General features: G+C 35.4%; 1 protein-coding gene across 6 annotated transcripts in view; it reads right to left on the bottom strand.

The window, feature by feature from the left end:
* The window catches only part of ZNF385D (zinc finger protein 385D), a 978,888-nt gene that overhangs the window by 137,874 nt on the left and 823,947 nt on the right, over positions 1 to 17,067 (bottom strand). For all 6 annotated transcript variants that reach the window (XM_074195714.1, XM_074195715.1, XM_074195716.1 and 3 more), the window contains one exon: positions 15,808 to 15,918. In XM_074195714.1, the coding sequence (XP_074051815.1) occupies positions 15,808 to 15,918 (111 nt within the window). The remainder of the gene's footprint in view (positions 1 to 15,807; positions 15,919 to 17,067) is intronic.

Here is a 17,067-nt window from a genome sequence, read left to right as displayed (position 1 = left end):
AGGCATCAAATAGACAAATTTGGGAGATAGGTAGTAAAAGGAAGAAATACCATAAAGAAACCTTTGAACTTAGAACTCAAGGCTCCAAAGGGAAGAGACAGCTGAGAAAGAGATTCTGGAACATTTTAAAATTGTTGCCACTATAGAAGTTGGACTCAGACCAGAATAGAATTCAACTAGGGATAAAATCTGGCAACTTGCTATTCGCTAATTATTCTCTATACATAAACTATACATACATACATAAACTCACTTGTCCTTATTTGCTGAAGGTACTAATACTGTTAGTATCTTTGAAATGCCAGCACCCTGGGTCATTGTTTCTAATTGTTCCGCCTTAGTTATGGCTCTGCTTCTGCTTTTCTATTTGATGAGTTCAGAGCCACAACAGCTGGGATGTGGGAAAATCTTCTTTTTTTTCTGATGTTCCATAACAAATTTTATGGTCATTGCTGGCAGACTATCAGATTCAAGTTCTTAATTCACAGCCAAGTTAACTTATAGCATCTGGTAAGAAAAAAATGAAAATGCAAATCTGGTCCTAATCTGCAGGAACTCAGGATTATCTGAATAGATGAAGTTTGAAATTGTGGTTCCAGAAAAAACTCTATTTTTGTCTCTAGACATAGAGAAAACAAATTATTTTGGGAAAACTGGGTCCTGGGGCAACAATTCAAGAGGCACCCCATTGAACTAGATGACTCTGAGCTTGTATATCAATGTGCCTTCTTAATTCTCCAGTCTTGAGGCTATCCCTGGATTTGTGGTCTGTTTTTCCAAAATAGCAAGTCCCTTCTCCTCCTCTAAGATACATGCACTTGGTTTATTTCCATCACTAGGGCAGGTCACTCAAAGCTTTACCTGAGAGTAAGAAATTTAGAAGGTACTCTCTTCCATTCTCCTCAACATAACCTAACCCTCCCCACCCCCAACTATGACAATGGCAATGACACCATCATCTTTGATTACATTCTCCCACAAACTACTGGTGATGCTATCCAGTCATCCATTACTTGCTCTAAGAGCAGATATTACTCATCAAAACCATAATATAAATTCCCTTATGTCCATGTACTAAAAATCTAAGGCTTCAGATCAATTGTCTCCTTTTCATTTTTAGGTGGGTCCCTTCCAATTTCTAAAGCTATGGCCTCTGACAATAGAATTTCTGGTATCTTTATCAGGAACTCCTGGCTTATAAAAGTTATCTGGGGATTTTTCTATATATATGGCAAAAATACTGTCTGTTGTCTTGCAAAATTAACATTTCAAACATAAACAGTAAGAGTAGAGATGGTGGGAATTTTCCCCATAAAGAGACGCCAGATAAAAACCATAATATAGGTGGTGTAGGTAGTACTGCACCAGAGCAGCACATACACACACATACACACACACACACACACACACACACACACACACACACACATGAGCACAAACACGCATACCCCCAAAAGGGCAAGTGGATGTGATCAAGTGATGATATTCTTTGTCTAGCTCCATTTGTGATGGCTTGTCATGGTTATGGCCTATATCTCTTATTAACCCCCTCATCACCTTAATAATATTGTGTTGACACTGTTTCTAATTCAATCAACACTTCCTGCCATTATGACCTTCACCTCCAAGGCCTACCTCTCCATTTCTCTACCAAGACATTAGACCTTGCGCAAGTCAAGGTCTTGCAGCAGAAATTCCCTATATGTGTTTCTTCTCCTATTAGAATGTAAGTTTTGTGAGAGGAGAGAATTCCTTGGATTTTCTTTTTTAAATCTCCAAGACTTTTTATTTAGTAGAAACTTAAAAAAAATATTTTATCATTCATTCACATTGCAATACAGGATTTCTTAAGCTGGGATGCCAAGACTATCAAAGTAGCTCTGGAGAGATTCCAAGGATTCCTGACTGTTTCAACACATACTTTTACATATATACATAAGTCTATGTATATATGTATATGAATATGTGTTCATATTTCCTTTGCAATTCTCTGTATTTCATTTTATATATTTTAAAATATTATTCCAGAACAAGGTCTCTAGGATTCAACAGACTACCAAAGGAGTGCATCTATGTTTTAATATAAATATTTTCATGCAAGTGTAATGTCCCAACTTGAACATTTTTATTCTCTCTTGATCTTTCTGTATATCATCATATATACATATATATACACATAAATTATCTATATATTCATATATATATATATGAATAGATATTTATGTAATTAAATATATAACACACCCATTTTTTGTTAAAACTATAAATTTAATTTCATTTTCTTCATATGTTAATTTGATTTTATTGGATGTTAGAAAGTATTCAAGGTTCTTCAGCCCTTATCATAGTAGGGACTAAATAATGGATGGATGAATAGAAGGATGGATGGATGGATGGATGGATGGATGGATGGATGGATGGATGGATGGATGAATGGATGGATGAACGGATGGATAGATGGTTAAGCTAGCCTATAGCTATGAAAGAACCTTGTCAGACTCTCACAACACTCCCTGAGACAGAGGGAATAACTCAGAAGTACAATCAGGGATAAAACTTTTGCTTCCTTTTTAAGATAGATGAATTCCAGCTGAGACCCTTTGATGTCCCTGCTCCCAGACCTCCAAGAGATCAAAAGCCAGGCTTGGCAAAGAAAAATGTGTTCCCACCCCAAAGCTATAGGAGCACTCAAAGTCTAGAGGAAACATACTGGGTTATAAATTTAGAGTTACAAAGAACCTCAAAGACTTTACCCCCCAACCTCCACCCTGCCCTGTCTTAAATTTAAAGAAACTGAAGAATAAAAAGCTAGGTGACTTGTCTAGGCTCACATAGCCAATAATCGCCTGTGGAAGGATTTGAACGCACCTTCCTGATTCCTATCCACTACAGCTTACTCCCTCTAGGATTCACATAGGAAAAGAGAAAGATGGCTAAGGACACCTAGACTCATACTATATAACTTTATCAAGACTCTATATTTTTCCTTCTGAGCATTATCATATCCTTTAAGGGTTATCTCTTTCTCTTAAGGACATATGGGAAGTAGGCAGCTAGGTGGTGCAGTGGATAGAGTACAGGTCCTGGAGTCAGGAGGACCTGGGTTTGGATCTGACCTCAGACACTTAATAATTGCCCAGTTGTGTGTCCTTGGGCAAGTCACTCTTAGCCCATTGTCTTAAAAAAATAAAGAACATATGTGAAAATAATTTCTCTGATAATACATGTGTCCCTTGGGACATGATGCAGGAAAGGAAGGGAAGAAGGGAAGGGAAGGGAAGGGAAGAAGGGAAGTCCTAGTTTCTTGATTCATGGTTGCTGACACTGAGCACCTCAACCCCCATTCCCAGAATATAGTTTAAAAAAAAGATATTTTTAATGTTGGATATATTTTACAAATGTAATTTTAATGAAGATAAGATAAAAAATTAACCTGATAGAATACGTGTATTTTTAGTGTTATCAAAATTGTCTTTTAATAACTTTTAGAAACTTTCAATTATAAGCTCTCAGAACCTGAAAATGTGATTACTAATATTTAGGTAGATTTTCTTAAAAAAATATCCTTTTATGTTCAAGTTGTAAAAGGAAAACAAGCAACCCTATTAAATGGTTCTCTCAACAAAACATAGTGCTGTAAAGTTAACATATCTGCTCCTAATTCTCTCTACCAACAAGTGCCCATCTGTGAGGTGGAAATATTCAATTTCATGAGTATGGAAAGTAGGCAGTCAAAATTTAATTTCTCCCACTCTTTTATCCTTCAGACATTTCAATAAAAATAGATCACAAAAATGAGAAAAATGATATTCTTGAGAGTGATGTTAGCTGGATAATTCTCTTCATAAACTGGCACAGGCAGTAGTAAACATCTCACACTAGTTGCTATCTGGCCACAGTGCCCATTCATATCTTCTACTGCAGCATCCTCTGCATCCTTCTGGGTCTTACCTCCTGAAGATTTCCTTCTCATGAGCTATAGATTCCCCTTTAAAGTTTGTGTTATAATTAAAAGTGTTCTATATCATTGTGCCATAGATTTGGAACCATGGGGAAGGGGGATGGGTATTAGCATTTTACAGATCAGAAAATTGAGACTCATGAAATTAAACTGTCTTACTCAAGGTCACTAACCTACTAAATCAGGGGAAATATCCAAACCCAGGTTCTTCCTAGGTTCAATCCAGTTCTCTAGTTATAATTCAGTATTGCTAACATATAGAATTGGAAAGGTGAAAGAAATTCCTAGAAGCTAAGGCATTTGTGTTTTGACAAACCCTCTGGCTTGCTGATTCTCAAAGACTTTCATTAAGTCAACCTCTGGAGTCACTTTTTAAAGATATAGGTTTAGTTTATAAGGAGGATAAAGTATATTTTTTGAATAAGAAACAATGGCATATTCCTGGTCATATTTTCCCAGTAAAATCATAACTAAAGACAACTGAGCATTGTATTCTCCTATTAGGCAGATAAGTGCTAATAAGGAGTGACAAATGTACAGATTAAGGAAAATGATAGCTCTATTAAAATAAGAAGTATGTAAGACGTTTCTATTAATTTACACTCTCCTATAATAACACAGGCAAGCATACTGCATATGAACATACAAGCATATGTACATAGAAATAGATATGTACAGATGGGAAGGGGAAGAGTTGAAAAAACGGAGAAAGGGACTCATGCAAGTTAGATCGAGGTATGATCATATCCAGTATCTGGACAAAACAATGAGAAAGATCAAACATTTGAGGACCAGTTGGAAGTATCTGATTTTCCATTTACCATCTGTATTATTTTTTTAAAACAAACTCTCAATGACTGCTTAGGCATTTTAAGTATGACTGAATCTAATGTTTGGTCATAAAGGAATAAAATTGTCCCAGTGTTATAGCACAATGTAAATTAAGATAAGAGCTAATCATGCTTCGGTATCCACAGCTAAAGCAAACATATCCCTTTCTCACTGAACCACTTCCTTCCAAAGAAAGTAACACATTATTGCTCTAAAAAGGGCAAGAGAAGAAAATGAGCTTCTGCTAATGAATATTTTTTATATAAAATTCTAGTCGCTAAATCAAATTATTATTTAGTGCTCTTATTTTTTATTTGGGTTCCAGTTATAGCATGCTCTATAGCCCTTAAAATTTCATGTTTATAGAATCTTTTAAATTGTTCTCAATTCTGTGCTATCATTAAAAAAAATGTGCACATACAATAAAGTAGATGAGAGTAATGGACTGGCTGCCTTGGTGGGAGAGTTAAGACTTACCAAAGGGTGTTCATATAAGCTCTTGAGGAAATCAAAAATATTTCTTTTTAAAAGGCATGGTCATAGCATAATCAACTACACTGAGAATAACTACTAAGAAAAAGAAGGCCTAGTTAGCTTAGAGATGTGAGGATCTTTTCAATGGTTTTGAACCACTGGGAGAAAGAAGAAATGATAAGTCTATCATGGGGACTCCCAGGATTTACTAACTTTCACATGATCCAATTGCCTCATAGTTTTAAAGTAAGGATCTATACACATATGCATATACATTCTACATTTCAATATAAATTTTCTTTATGATCTAGAATATTCTATTTTATGCATTTAAAAAATGTTATCATGAGTAGTGCACTGGATTTGCCAGATTGCCTAAGGAATCCACCTCTCCCACTCTTCTCTCTCTCCTTCTCTCTCCTCTCTCTCTCTTCCTCACTCTCTCTCTCTCTCTCTCTCTCTCTCTCTCACACACACACACACACACACACACACACACACCCTCTTTCTGTCTTAGAGTTGCCTATGTCAATGAGAAGCTAAACAATTTGCCCAAAGTAACACAACTTGGATGCATAAGAGGGCAAGACTTGACCAGTTCTTCCTATCTCAAAAGCAGGCCCTTTATTCAATAGTGATTCATAGGAATGAAAGATTGCCTTTGAAAAAGCAAAAAGAAAATTCTTGTTTTTAATATTCTAAGTATGCAGAAAGTTTGCTAAAATACTCTTAAAATGTTATACACATTAAAGATAAATACTTCCCAGTTCAAACTGAAGAATCTAAGAAAATCAATGAAAATGAATAAAAATTTTCTTGCAAACATTCTCCGAAAACTTATGCTAAAATCTCCCCTTCCTAAATATTGAATATTCATTTAATTTGAAACTCATGTAATTTTAATTTATTGAGTAACTACAGTGAGGTGAAAGAACGTCACTGTTAATTTTTAAATACTTTTTTAAAACAAAGAAGGATGTGAGAGAAAAAAACAGATAAAATGGAAACATATGATTCTATAGAATTCTTCCCCCCAAAAAAACAACCAAGCAGCTCTGAAAGGCCATTCCAAAAAAAAGATCATTTCAATAAAATAAATGATAAAGTAAAAAAAAAGTGACAATCCAGTGAGACACAAATGCAAATAAAAAAAACTGCAACACAAAGCCTTGGAGTTAAATGCTTCTTTCCAAGGAGGGATGGTTTTTGGTGGCCTCCAGGTGTAATATTGTGTGCACTGATGAGCCGATCAACAGAACAGAACTTTTACTCAGCTGTAATCAAGACTGATTGATGGTTGGGACAAAAAAAAGTTGATTATCATGACAAGTTCACTGATGTGGAGAAAATAAGTAATGCTCTAGAAATAGATAAAACCTGTTCAAAACCTGCCTTCTGAAAGCAAATTTATAAGGAAACTGAGAAAAGGGTTAGCTTCCTACCAAGAGACTTAATACAGGATGCACCAGCTAAGGGTAAATTTGCTTGACTTTAATTTCTACAGATGGAAAGAGCCAGATTATTTATATCTTCAAATACAAACAAACCATGTGGATTATGATATAGATGCACTCAGTCAAAGCTATGTTGCTTAATTTATGTCCATTGTATGCGTGTATATTCCATTGGACCGACAACTAAAAATCAAACATGTATCTTAATACATAAAACTTGAGGTGAATGCACTTCTATTTATTATTTTCAATTCACTCAAGTGTTGTAGACTGACTGCCCTATGGTTACTGAAACTTTATTGATAACAATTTCCATTTAAACCAAAACATAAATTTGGATAAAGACAACATATCCCACAGGCACTTTAACTGTCTGCATTTTGCATGTCAAATAAGGTTTCAAAAGTCAACAAACAAGATGAATCTGGGCTAGAGGATTTGGTGCAATCATTCTCAAATATTTACTGTACAAACATCACTAAAATAGAACAAAAATGAACAAGTTAACTAGTGGAGGATTTTTATGACAGAAACTTGCTAATTTTGAATGCAAAAAAAAATTTTATAAGTCAAGAAACTCTTCCTAATGGGTAGAGCGATCCAAAAATGGAATGGACAACCTTCAGAGATTATAAATTCCCTCTACTTGGAAGTCTTTTTTTTTTTGCAAGGCAGATGGGGTTAAGTGACTTGCCCAAGGCCACACAGAGCTAGGTAATTATTAAGTGTCTGAGAATGGATTTGAACCCAGGTACTCCTGACTCCAGGGCCGGTGCTTTATCCACTATGCCACCTAGCTTCCCCTACTTGAAAGTCTTAACAATGATATTGGATGACAATTTTCTGGTATGTATTAGTGAGGATTCCACTTACACATGTGTTTTACTGGATGACTCCTGGGTCCCCTTTTAACTCCCAAATTCTGTGATTCTGGTCAAACTTCAATATTGGTTGTGCTTAATAGTGTCAGCCAAACTGTTCCTCCCAATTATCTGGCATCTTTATGATTAACATAAAGCATGACCCAGATTTCTGGGATTGGCAGTGCAGAGAATTACATTCTGTTGCTGCCACTCCCATCTATACAATTGTGAGTAAATTATTTATTCTCTCTAGGACACAATTTCATTATCTGTAAAATTAGGAGGTTGCACCCAATGTCTAGTCATAAATTTACTCAAACGAAGATGTTGGATATATAACCTATGAGGTGTCTTCTCATTTTTAATCTATGATCCTGTTTTCTAAAGCCACTTCCAATTCCCAATCCATTTGCCAGTTGTCATTGATACATAAATTGTGTGATGATCTCAGTGATCATGAAACAGTCAAATCGAATAGAATGGTTCCTTCCCCTGATTTGGTCAAAGCTAAAACCTTGACAGAACTGGAATTTGGGGAATGTTCTGGTTTGTTTAATTTTAGGTGTTTAATAAGAATAGACATCATTTATAAGAAGAGCACTGAAAGCTGTATCTAATAGGAAAAGAAGACTATCATACACTACAAATGATAACTGAACCCAAAGAAAGAGGAATGACAATTATATCCATATCTCCTCACTATCTCTAATGCATAGACAGAACAGGTCATTTTTCCTCCACTTCTCTTCTGCATGACTCTCTTCCATACTTCATGAATAATAATCTGCTAAGAGCTCAGATTTACACTGATGGGTAAGGAGAAATACTTCAAGAAATTATGTATGTGAAGAGTGCAGGGAAGCATAAGAAGACCCTCCTGAACTGATGAAAGGTAGGCAATTAAGAAAACAATTATTACTGTAATAGATATGCAAGATCAATAACTAACAATGAATTAAAGTAAAATTCCTTAACCAAATTTAGCCTCTGGGGGTTTCTTTGTTCAGTGGAGGAACTATCCAACTGAAACACTACAAATATACTACTTGCTTTTTAAATTTATTTTTACTGATTTTTTTCTATCCCTTATAGTCATTATTACAAGAAATCTCTGGAGAGGATTCTCCAGGAGGAATAGTGGAGAAGGATACATTGAGAATTGTAGTTCAAATAAAATCAAAAGTATCAATAAAAATTATTTTTAAAATAATGAGAGAAATGGTGAAGAATACTCTACACCAATGTGAATTGAGCTGGCCATTTTAAAAAATAATTTGGAATTATTGCCCCCACTCATCCTTACCCACAAAATGTGGAATTATGCTAAGGAATTATTCATACAAATTTCCATTAATCGAGAGGGGCACACAACAGTGATCAAAGATTGAAGAAAACTGGCATGTACCCTAAAATATTTTTAACAGTACATATAATATTGGAAGGAGGAAATGGACAAAATGCAGATAATCATTGGGATTGATTAAATTATGCAATAAGAATGTGATATGATATTATTAGACTACGAGAAATGAAAATTATAAAGAATAAAAAAAATGTTAAGGGAAGGAAGGATAGGAAGAAAATAAACATTTACTAAATGCCTATTTACCAAGCATTGTCGTAAAGCATTTTACAAATATCATCTTATTTGAATATGAATTAATGTAAAGTCAAATAAATGAAATCAAGAAACAAATGAATTTAACAATGTATGAGTGGTCATGTGTCAATGGAAAGAGCAGTAGACCCTGGACTTAGGAAGACTTGGCTTCTGACCCTTGTTGAGCAAATCACTTAACCCTGCTTGCCTCAGTTTCTCACCTTTAGCATGAGTTAGAAAAGGAAATGAAAGATCACTTCAGGATCTTTTCCAGGAAAAGCCCAAATGGGGTCACCAAGGACTGCACATGACTGAAACAACTGAACAACAACAAAAACGTGTAATGAGTATGCCATTTGGCATTCCTGATTCTAAGCAACTACATAAAAGGAAAGGAAGAGGTGAGGCGGGCATGGGGGTGGAGGGGAATGGAGAGCAGTTCTAGTCCTGTATGACTAATACTAAAGGGTTTGCATGTTTCATGATAATTTCCTAATTGGCTGCTAAAGTGGGAGAACTGATGATTCAGGAGTTAATGATTGGAAGATGATAAAAAAATTCCCCTAATTGATTGATGAACCATAATCCAGTGAATGTACAAAGGAGATGAGCAATCCTACTATGAAGCGTGAGGGTCCTCTATGGCTGCTCTCAGAGATTTTGTTTGAGGCAAGGAATCTGACTTAACTTGTCCCCAGCAGCATACTGATGTGAGTGCATGCCCTACCTAGGTCTGTCTCTTTCTGGGATGAAGCTGCTTCTCTTTTGTGTGTTTTTTTTTAATTTCAATAGTTGACCTTGTCATAGTCAGATGTCTTTAAATGCACCAGCCAGTTCATCTCCCCGGCATGATGTATGGCATCAGTGGACATCACACAGTAGTGGCAGTGAAGTTCCCTGAAGTGGGAGAGATGGGTAGCAAAGGAAGTGACTGCTTCAAGATTGACCATCAGAAGGAAAAGACTGGTCCAGCAAATTGGTTTATCTATAGAGTTTTACTAGAGAAGTGTTCAGAGAGTATAAAGGAAGGTGAGATATAAAAGTGGAAGATTAACAATCTTGCAAACTATATTATATTACACGAAACTTGAATATTAGCCTTTCAATCGTATATACTAGAAATGATAACTGGTGCATCCTGTTTCAATTTTTCTCTTGCTGCACATCATGTAGCTTTTTATGTTTTTTATTACATTCTGAATATAAATAAATGACAAATCCATTCTTAAATTTTAATTACACATTGAGTTACCTCCTTTCCTACATACCCCCTTTTTGGGTGAGCTAGACTCATGCCAAAAAGTCAAACATTACCCAGGACACCAGATGGCAGGCTTTAATGAACCTCATGAATGTAAGAATGAATGGGACTACTTGGCCTAAGTTAAAAGACAGGCTTCCCCCATCAATGAATCTAATATAAACCATAATAAATGTATATATGTATGAGAGGGAAAGTGCATATTCTAGCCTCTGAACACCCAACAACAAAAGCTCCATACTAAAAATGTAAATAGAAATGTCAGGAGAATATCCTCTCTACTTCTTTATATAGGTGAGAGACCATGGTCACTAAATAGTATTTAGAATCAGAACTGGCTGCCATCTTGGTTAATTTTGATGAATAGGTTCTGACTTTTCTCTTTCTATTTTTTGTTACAAAGGAAATTCTTTGGAAAGGAGAGTACAGATGATAAATTTATGAATGAAAGTGATTTAAAAATAAAAGACAATAATAAGAAAGCAGATTAATGAAAGAACATCAACAGCAAATGTCGTCTTCTATGATAATAATATAAATATACTTTTCCATTTCAACATGCTAAATAATTTTTTGATAATACCAGCGATTTGGGAAAACTTTTTTTAAATTTTAGTAATATCCAATGCTCTTTTGAGATATGTATATAATTACATAAAAATAGGAAAAAGTAATTAAATTCAAATTAAAACAGTATGTCATGCAGTTTCTTAGAGGATCTTAGATGTTTCAGCAAACCAACCATTCATAGCTCTGAAAACAGAAGTTTTTGTTCAACATTCCCTTCCTTAGCCATGTTAATGAGCAGTTGTGCACTTTGAAATCTTTCTATAGAAGAGACATATAAGTAGAGGTTTACTTTTGCCATTTGAGAAATCCTACAACTTAAATGTTATTATTGGATACAAGACTTCTCAAATCTGAATACAAGATTCTTTTCAGAGCCTTGGTTACTTCCTTGAAAACCAGTCACACCTGAGAACATTTTTCCTGTTCCTGGATGGGTAGGCAAAGGCTAAGAGAAATGTATCCATCCATGCATAAGAATGGCTCATTCTCTACTGGTGAAGTAGACACTTTTGACTGCATTTTCTGCATTTTACTGCCAAGATAACTCACAAAACTTTAGTCTTCTTTGAAGTTAGAGGTGAAATCTGACTCTTGAGTTAACTCCTTCCTCCTTTGGAAACTATATAATATCTTTGATTGGCTATCCGGTTCTTTATGTTTCTATATTCTCCTCGGTCCAGCCCAAGCTTTGTTCTTCTACCTTCTATATAATCTCTGTCCTGAACTCCAATCCTACATCACCAACTGTCTCTTGGATATCATCTTTCAAAGAAAATTTAGGGAAGAGAAAGGTTAAAAACAAAACACCACCACTACTACAACAAAACTTCCTATCAGTTAGGTTGTCCCAAAGCACAAGGGGCTACTTTGGGAGGGAGTATGTTTCTGATCCCTAGAGCTCTTCAAACAAAGACTGAATTCATGTAATTTAGTGGGAATTATTTTCAGTTATGAATTATACTAGAAATCTGCAGAGGTTACATGACTCTGAAGTAAATTCTATAATTCAGAAAATGTTCACTTAATTCTCTATTCCAATAATTTGATGTGTAAACTGTTCAGAAACAGCCCTCCTTAAATAGTCAGACTCTCAAGATAATTCTTCCTAGCATAACTGATTTCCTACTTGGACAAGAAGTTATCTCTCTTATGCATTAATTTCTATTTGAAGAAAATCAGTCCCAACTTTTGAATAATCTATATTAGATTAGGAAACTTTTAAGATTCTTCTGTAGATTGTAAACTTCCTGAGGGTAAGGATTATTTTATTTTAGACTTTATGTACCCTAGATCCTTGTATATAGTAGGAGTTTAATGAATTTGTGTCCAATTGTATTAAGCATGTTACCACCATCACCCTTTTCCCACTGGTGGAAATTTCATTTTAAAATGCTTTTAAAGCAGGGCTGGTTAATCGTTGGGGTTCATGGATGACTTTTAGCAATTTAGTGAAATCTAGCTATGCCTCCTCTGGACATTTTTAGATGAATAAAATGGATGTTTATTAAAATGCCAAAGGAAAACTAGATTAAGAACTCCTCCTCTAAGTGATGCATATCTCTTAAAATAATCATTCTGCTATTTTATGGCACAAGTGTTTCTTTGTCCCCACCTGATTTTCCTTTGACTTAGGCCACCATTTTTCTCCATTGAATTTTCTTTTCCCGGGATTACCTCCAAAAATCAAACTCAGGCTTGAAGAGGTACACTGGCAGAACTGGTAGAAATGAAGCTTTTCTATGGCACCCATTAGGCAAGAGTTTGCCCTTCAAAGGACATTCTTCATTGCATTCCATCTCTATGGGTAGCTTGTGCCACCCATAAATTCAAAGAACTGGTCTTCTTTGAATTCAGAGTAACTGACCAACAATACTAAGGAATCTCATCAGGATTTCCTACTTTTTGGTGGGAAGCTTAATGGTTATGCCGAAGGACTGCTTTTGAAGAGGAAATAGCATTTTGAGGGGGAATGGCACACTCAGCAAGTTGAGGCAGAGACACAAATAAAACTCACAACTTAAGAGATGAGCAGAACCAGAAAAACATTGTACACTCTAACAGCAACATGGGGTGATGAGCAACCTGGATGGACTTGCTTATTCCATCAGTGCAGCAATCAGAGACAATTTGGGGCTATCTGAGATGGACAATACCACCTGTATCCAGAGAAAGAACTGTGGAGTTTGAACAAAGACCAAAGACTATTACCTTTAATTTAGGGGGAAAAAAGCTGATATGTTATTGTCTGATCTTGCTATCTCTTATACTTGATGTTTCTTCCTTAAGGATATGATTTCTCTCTCATCACATTCAATTTGGATCAATGTATACCATGGAAACAATGTAAAGACTAACAGACTACCTTCTGTGGGGGTGGCAGGAAGGAAGCAAGATTAGGGGAAAAATGGTAAAGCAATAAATAAATAAAATCTTTTTTAAAAACTGACAGCTTAAGACAGAAAACACCTCTTTATAGAGAACAAGTTTCATAGAAGACTGAAAATTTCAATTTAAAGGGAGTGATCAGAAGCACCTTAGAGAAAGTCTCCTTTTTTACTATAGATACACACACACACACGTGTGTGTGTGTGTGTGTATAAAAGGGGACCATACCTTTAGCTATGTATGAATATTTGCATATATAAAGGCAACATTATATAGTATACAGAGGACTGGATTTGGGATCAGAGGAGGTGAGTGAAATTTTCATCAAAACTCAGCTGAGATATTGAGTTCCATTTTGTCCTAAGATTTCAGAAAGACATTTATATGCTGGAGGGTTTAAAGAGGAGGACAATCTTGCATCCTAATATTTTTATTCATCTAAAAAATACCCAAGAAACATTGATTTTTTTCTCCTGTGCAATGGTTCATATAAAAGTATCATAGTGGGATAAGAACTTACTAAGATTATTCCAACCCAAACTCAGAAGGAATAAGAGAGGAAAAGGAGGGACACAGAAAACAGGAGTGGGAGTGAGAGGGAAAGGAGAATGAAGAAATAGAAAGGAGAGGAGGAAAAGGAAAAGTGAAGCAACAGAACAGAAGATATTCTGTTTTTATTATTATAGGAGACTTGCACTTAATTTCCTCATTGATCTCGATAATTTGTGGTTTGTTACTTTTTTTTAATTTGTGGAAATTAAAAATCAACTAACTTCTCAATATCTCCAATGCAGTGGTTTTTGTTTACCTATTAAATATCAGTAAGGATTTTAGAAGGACGGCTAGAAGGCACAGTGTATCAGCCCTGAAGTCAGGAGAATTGGAGTTCAAATCTACCTTGGGCAAGTCATCTAACTCTACTTGCCTAAGAAAAGAAAGATTTTAGATCTATCATAGTTTCTATATAGAAAGATAGTTTTTGAGTTGGAGAAGACCTGAGAATACATCTTGGTCAACATCCTCATTGTACAGATAAAAATACCCATGCCTTGAGAACTTTGCAGGTTTGCCATTTGGTCTACTTTAGGGGCAGGATTCAGACTCCATGGTTCTGAATACATAGCCAGGGCTCACTACCCTGCACCACACACCTACTGTAACCAGAATGTTTTGTTCCTGAAAGCTCTTAAAAATGGTCACATTTTGTATGAGATCAACAAAAAAAGAATCTTCTCATATGTCCTATTTTTTAAAAAAGAGTAAAACTGAACTTTCTAAAATTAGCTTTTCACTGAGAGATTGTACCAATATAGAAAGAAAAGGCATATTTTAAGTCTCACACAAGTGAATTCTCACAGGTCAAGGCCACGAAGAATCTGAAAATATGAAGGGCTAGGCACAGTTGTATTATAGGGCAGATACAACAGGGAACCAAATCAGCCACTTGACATCAAAAACAGCAACAATAAAATCACTGATTTCTCCATGTTTTGAAAACATAGCTTTGAGAATAATTTAGTTCTGCATGCTCCATATTCTCTTAATTCACCAGACAGGGATGCAAATTCTATTTACTTGCTGCCTGACTGCCCATACAGTGGAGCTCCGAGGGCTCAAAAAGCAGCCTGCCCCAAAGGAAGAAAAATATATTGATTCCAGCATCATCTTTATTCAGAATTAGCAAGAATAGTGATACTCAGCCTTACACTGAAAACCACACAGGAATACTGCAGACAGAAAACACAGACAGAATTTTTGGCAGGTGATGGTGGCATGAAGGATGATCCTGCTGGGGTGGGAGGACCTGAAGTGAATATATCAGTGAAATTTTCATACTGTATTCAGACCCCTAGGGCTCCACTGTGAAGACCTCTCTTCCTCAATTTTTCACAAGAAAATATCATTTCTTAACGTAATTTTTTAAAGCTCCCCTTGCCAATTATGCCAAGACAAGGGGAATATCTTAGGTGTTTTCAAGTGATTAGTTACTGGTAATCAGAGGCCAAGATCAAAACATAAGTTGATGAGCATAAAGAAAGAAAAGGCAGCAAAGACAAAATATTATCAGTTCCACAGGTTTTCCAAAGGTTAACCCTATTAAAGAAAGGAACTTGCCCACAGTTCAAGCCCGTGGACCTCCAGACCTAGCCCTGGACCATATACCATTTCTGTGCCTACTAGGTGAGTGTCAAAGTACCACTAAGTAATTCAGATGAAACACAGTACATGCACTGTTGTACCTTATCAAAAAATGAGCAGGCTTCTAAACTAAAGGGAATACTATAGATTAATACAATTTCAAAATAATGACTTTTTCATGCTCAGTTATAGGAGAGAGAAGCTCTATTCCTTTATGATTAGAAGAATAGAATGACTTTTTTATAGTGAATAGCAAATGATAAACTTACATCAGAATTAAATCTCAACTGGCAAATATTGCATGATATGACTTGCTTTCTTCGATGAGGAAGAGGAACCCCAAATGTATGATTTATTACAGCTTTCTGAATTGGGTCCATCTGTAACAAGAAAAACAAATACAAATATAGCTTGTCAGTTCCATTGGACTTCTTGCTATTCCATTAAATAGGCAATCTGAACAGGTCTAATCCATAGCTCACATGAATTTTTTTAAAGCATTTTTTTTAAATTTGGAGGGATTTGTTTTCTATTTTCCTGGCAAAATAGGCCACAATAAAACCCCAAACGCAAGATGATAAGAAAATAATAAATGTCTATAACATATCTTTCATAGTAACCCATTTCTACTTCATGGTTATGGATTATGTTGTTTCTTCACCATAAATAAGTAATTGAAATCACAAGAATTTTTGGCCAAATGCTAATATTATCAATTATATATTCACTCTATGTCCACATAGTATCCAAATTACTTTTAAAAATATTAATACATGAAAGACTAGCAAACTGCCTTCTGTAGGGGTGGGGGTGGGGGAGGGAAGCGAGATTGGGGGAAAAATTATAAAACTCAAAATAAATGAAACCTTTCTAAAAAACCATATTAGAAAAAAATTAAAAAATTAAAAAAACATATTAGTACATGGAATGGTTTAACTCAATTATTATGAATATTATACCTTTATCAACCCTTTAATTTTAATACTTGATTAGATAAACAAGTTCTACTTTCTTCCCGCACAAAGTAGCATGATGAAATGAAAAGAACTCTGAGTTTGTTCTTTATCCACAGAAACCCATGATAAATACCTGATTTTTCTGTTTTTTGCCTGTGTAGCCAGAGGAAAAAAATAATTTTGTCACTCTAAACTTTGGTTCTCCCATTCATATACAAGGGTTAGGACAATATCATCTCTAAGTTTAAGTCTAACTTCAGCCACTTACCAACTATGTGACCCTGGGCAAGTCACTTAACCCTATTTGCCCCAGTTCCCTCATCTGTAAATGAACTAGAGAAGGAAATGGCAAATCACTCCAGTATCTTTACCAAGAAAACCCCCAATGGAGTCATGAAGAGTGGGACACAACTATAAAATGAAGGAGTAACAACTGAATAACTAGAACAGCAAAAACAACAACAATGTACATGGACCTGCGGAGTTAAAAACTACATCAATTATAAGGACCCCAGTTAAACAGCTACACAAATGTTTTGTGCTTAAGAAAAGGCTGAGAATATAGTTTATTAG

This window comes from Macrotis lagotis, chromosome 7 (assembly GCF_037893015.1).
Source record: "Macrotis lagotis isolate mMagLag1 chromosome 7, bilby.v1.9.chrom.fasta, whole genome shotgun sequence".
Classification (NCBI taxonomy): Eukaryota; Metazoa; Chordata; class Mammalia; order Peramelemorphia; family Peramelidae; genus Macrotis; species Macrotis lagotis.
Note: the sequence above shows the minus strand (reverse complement) of the source record. Positions and strands in the feature narration are given on the sequence as shown.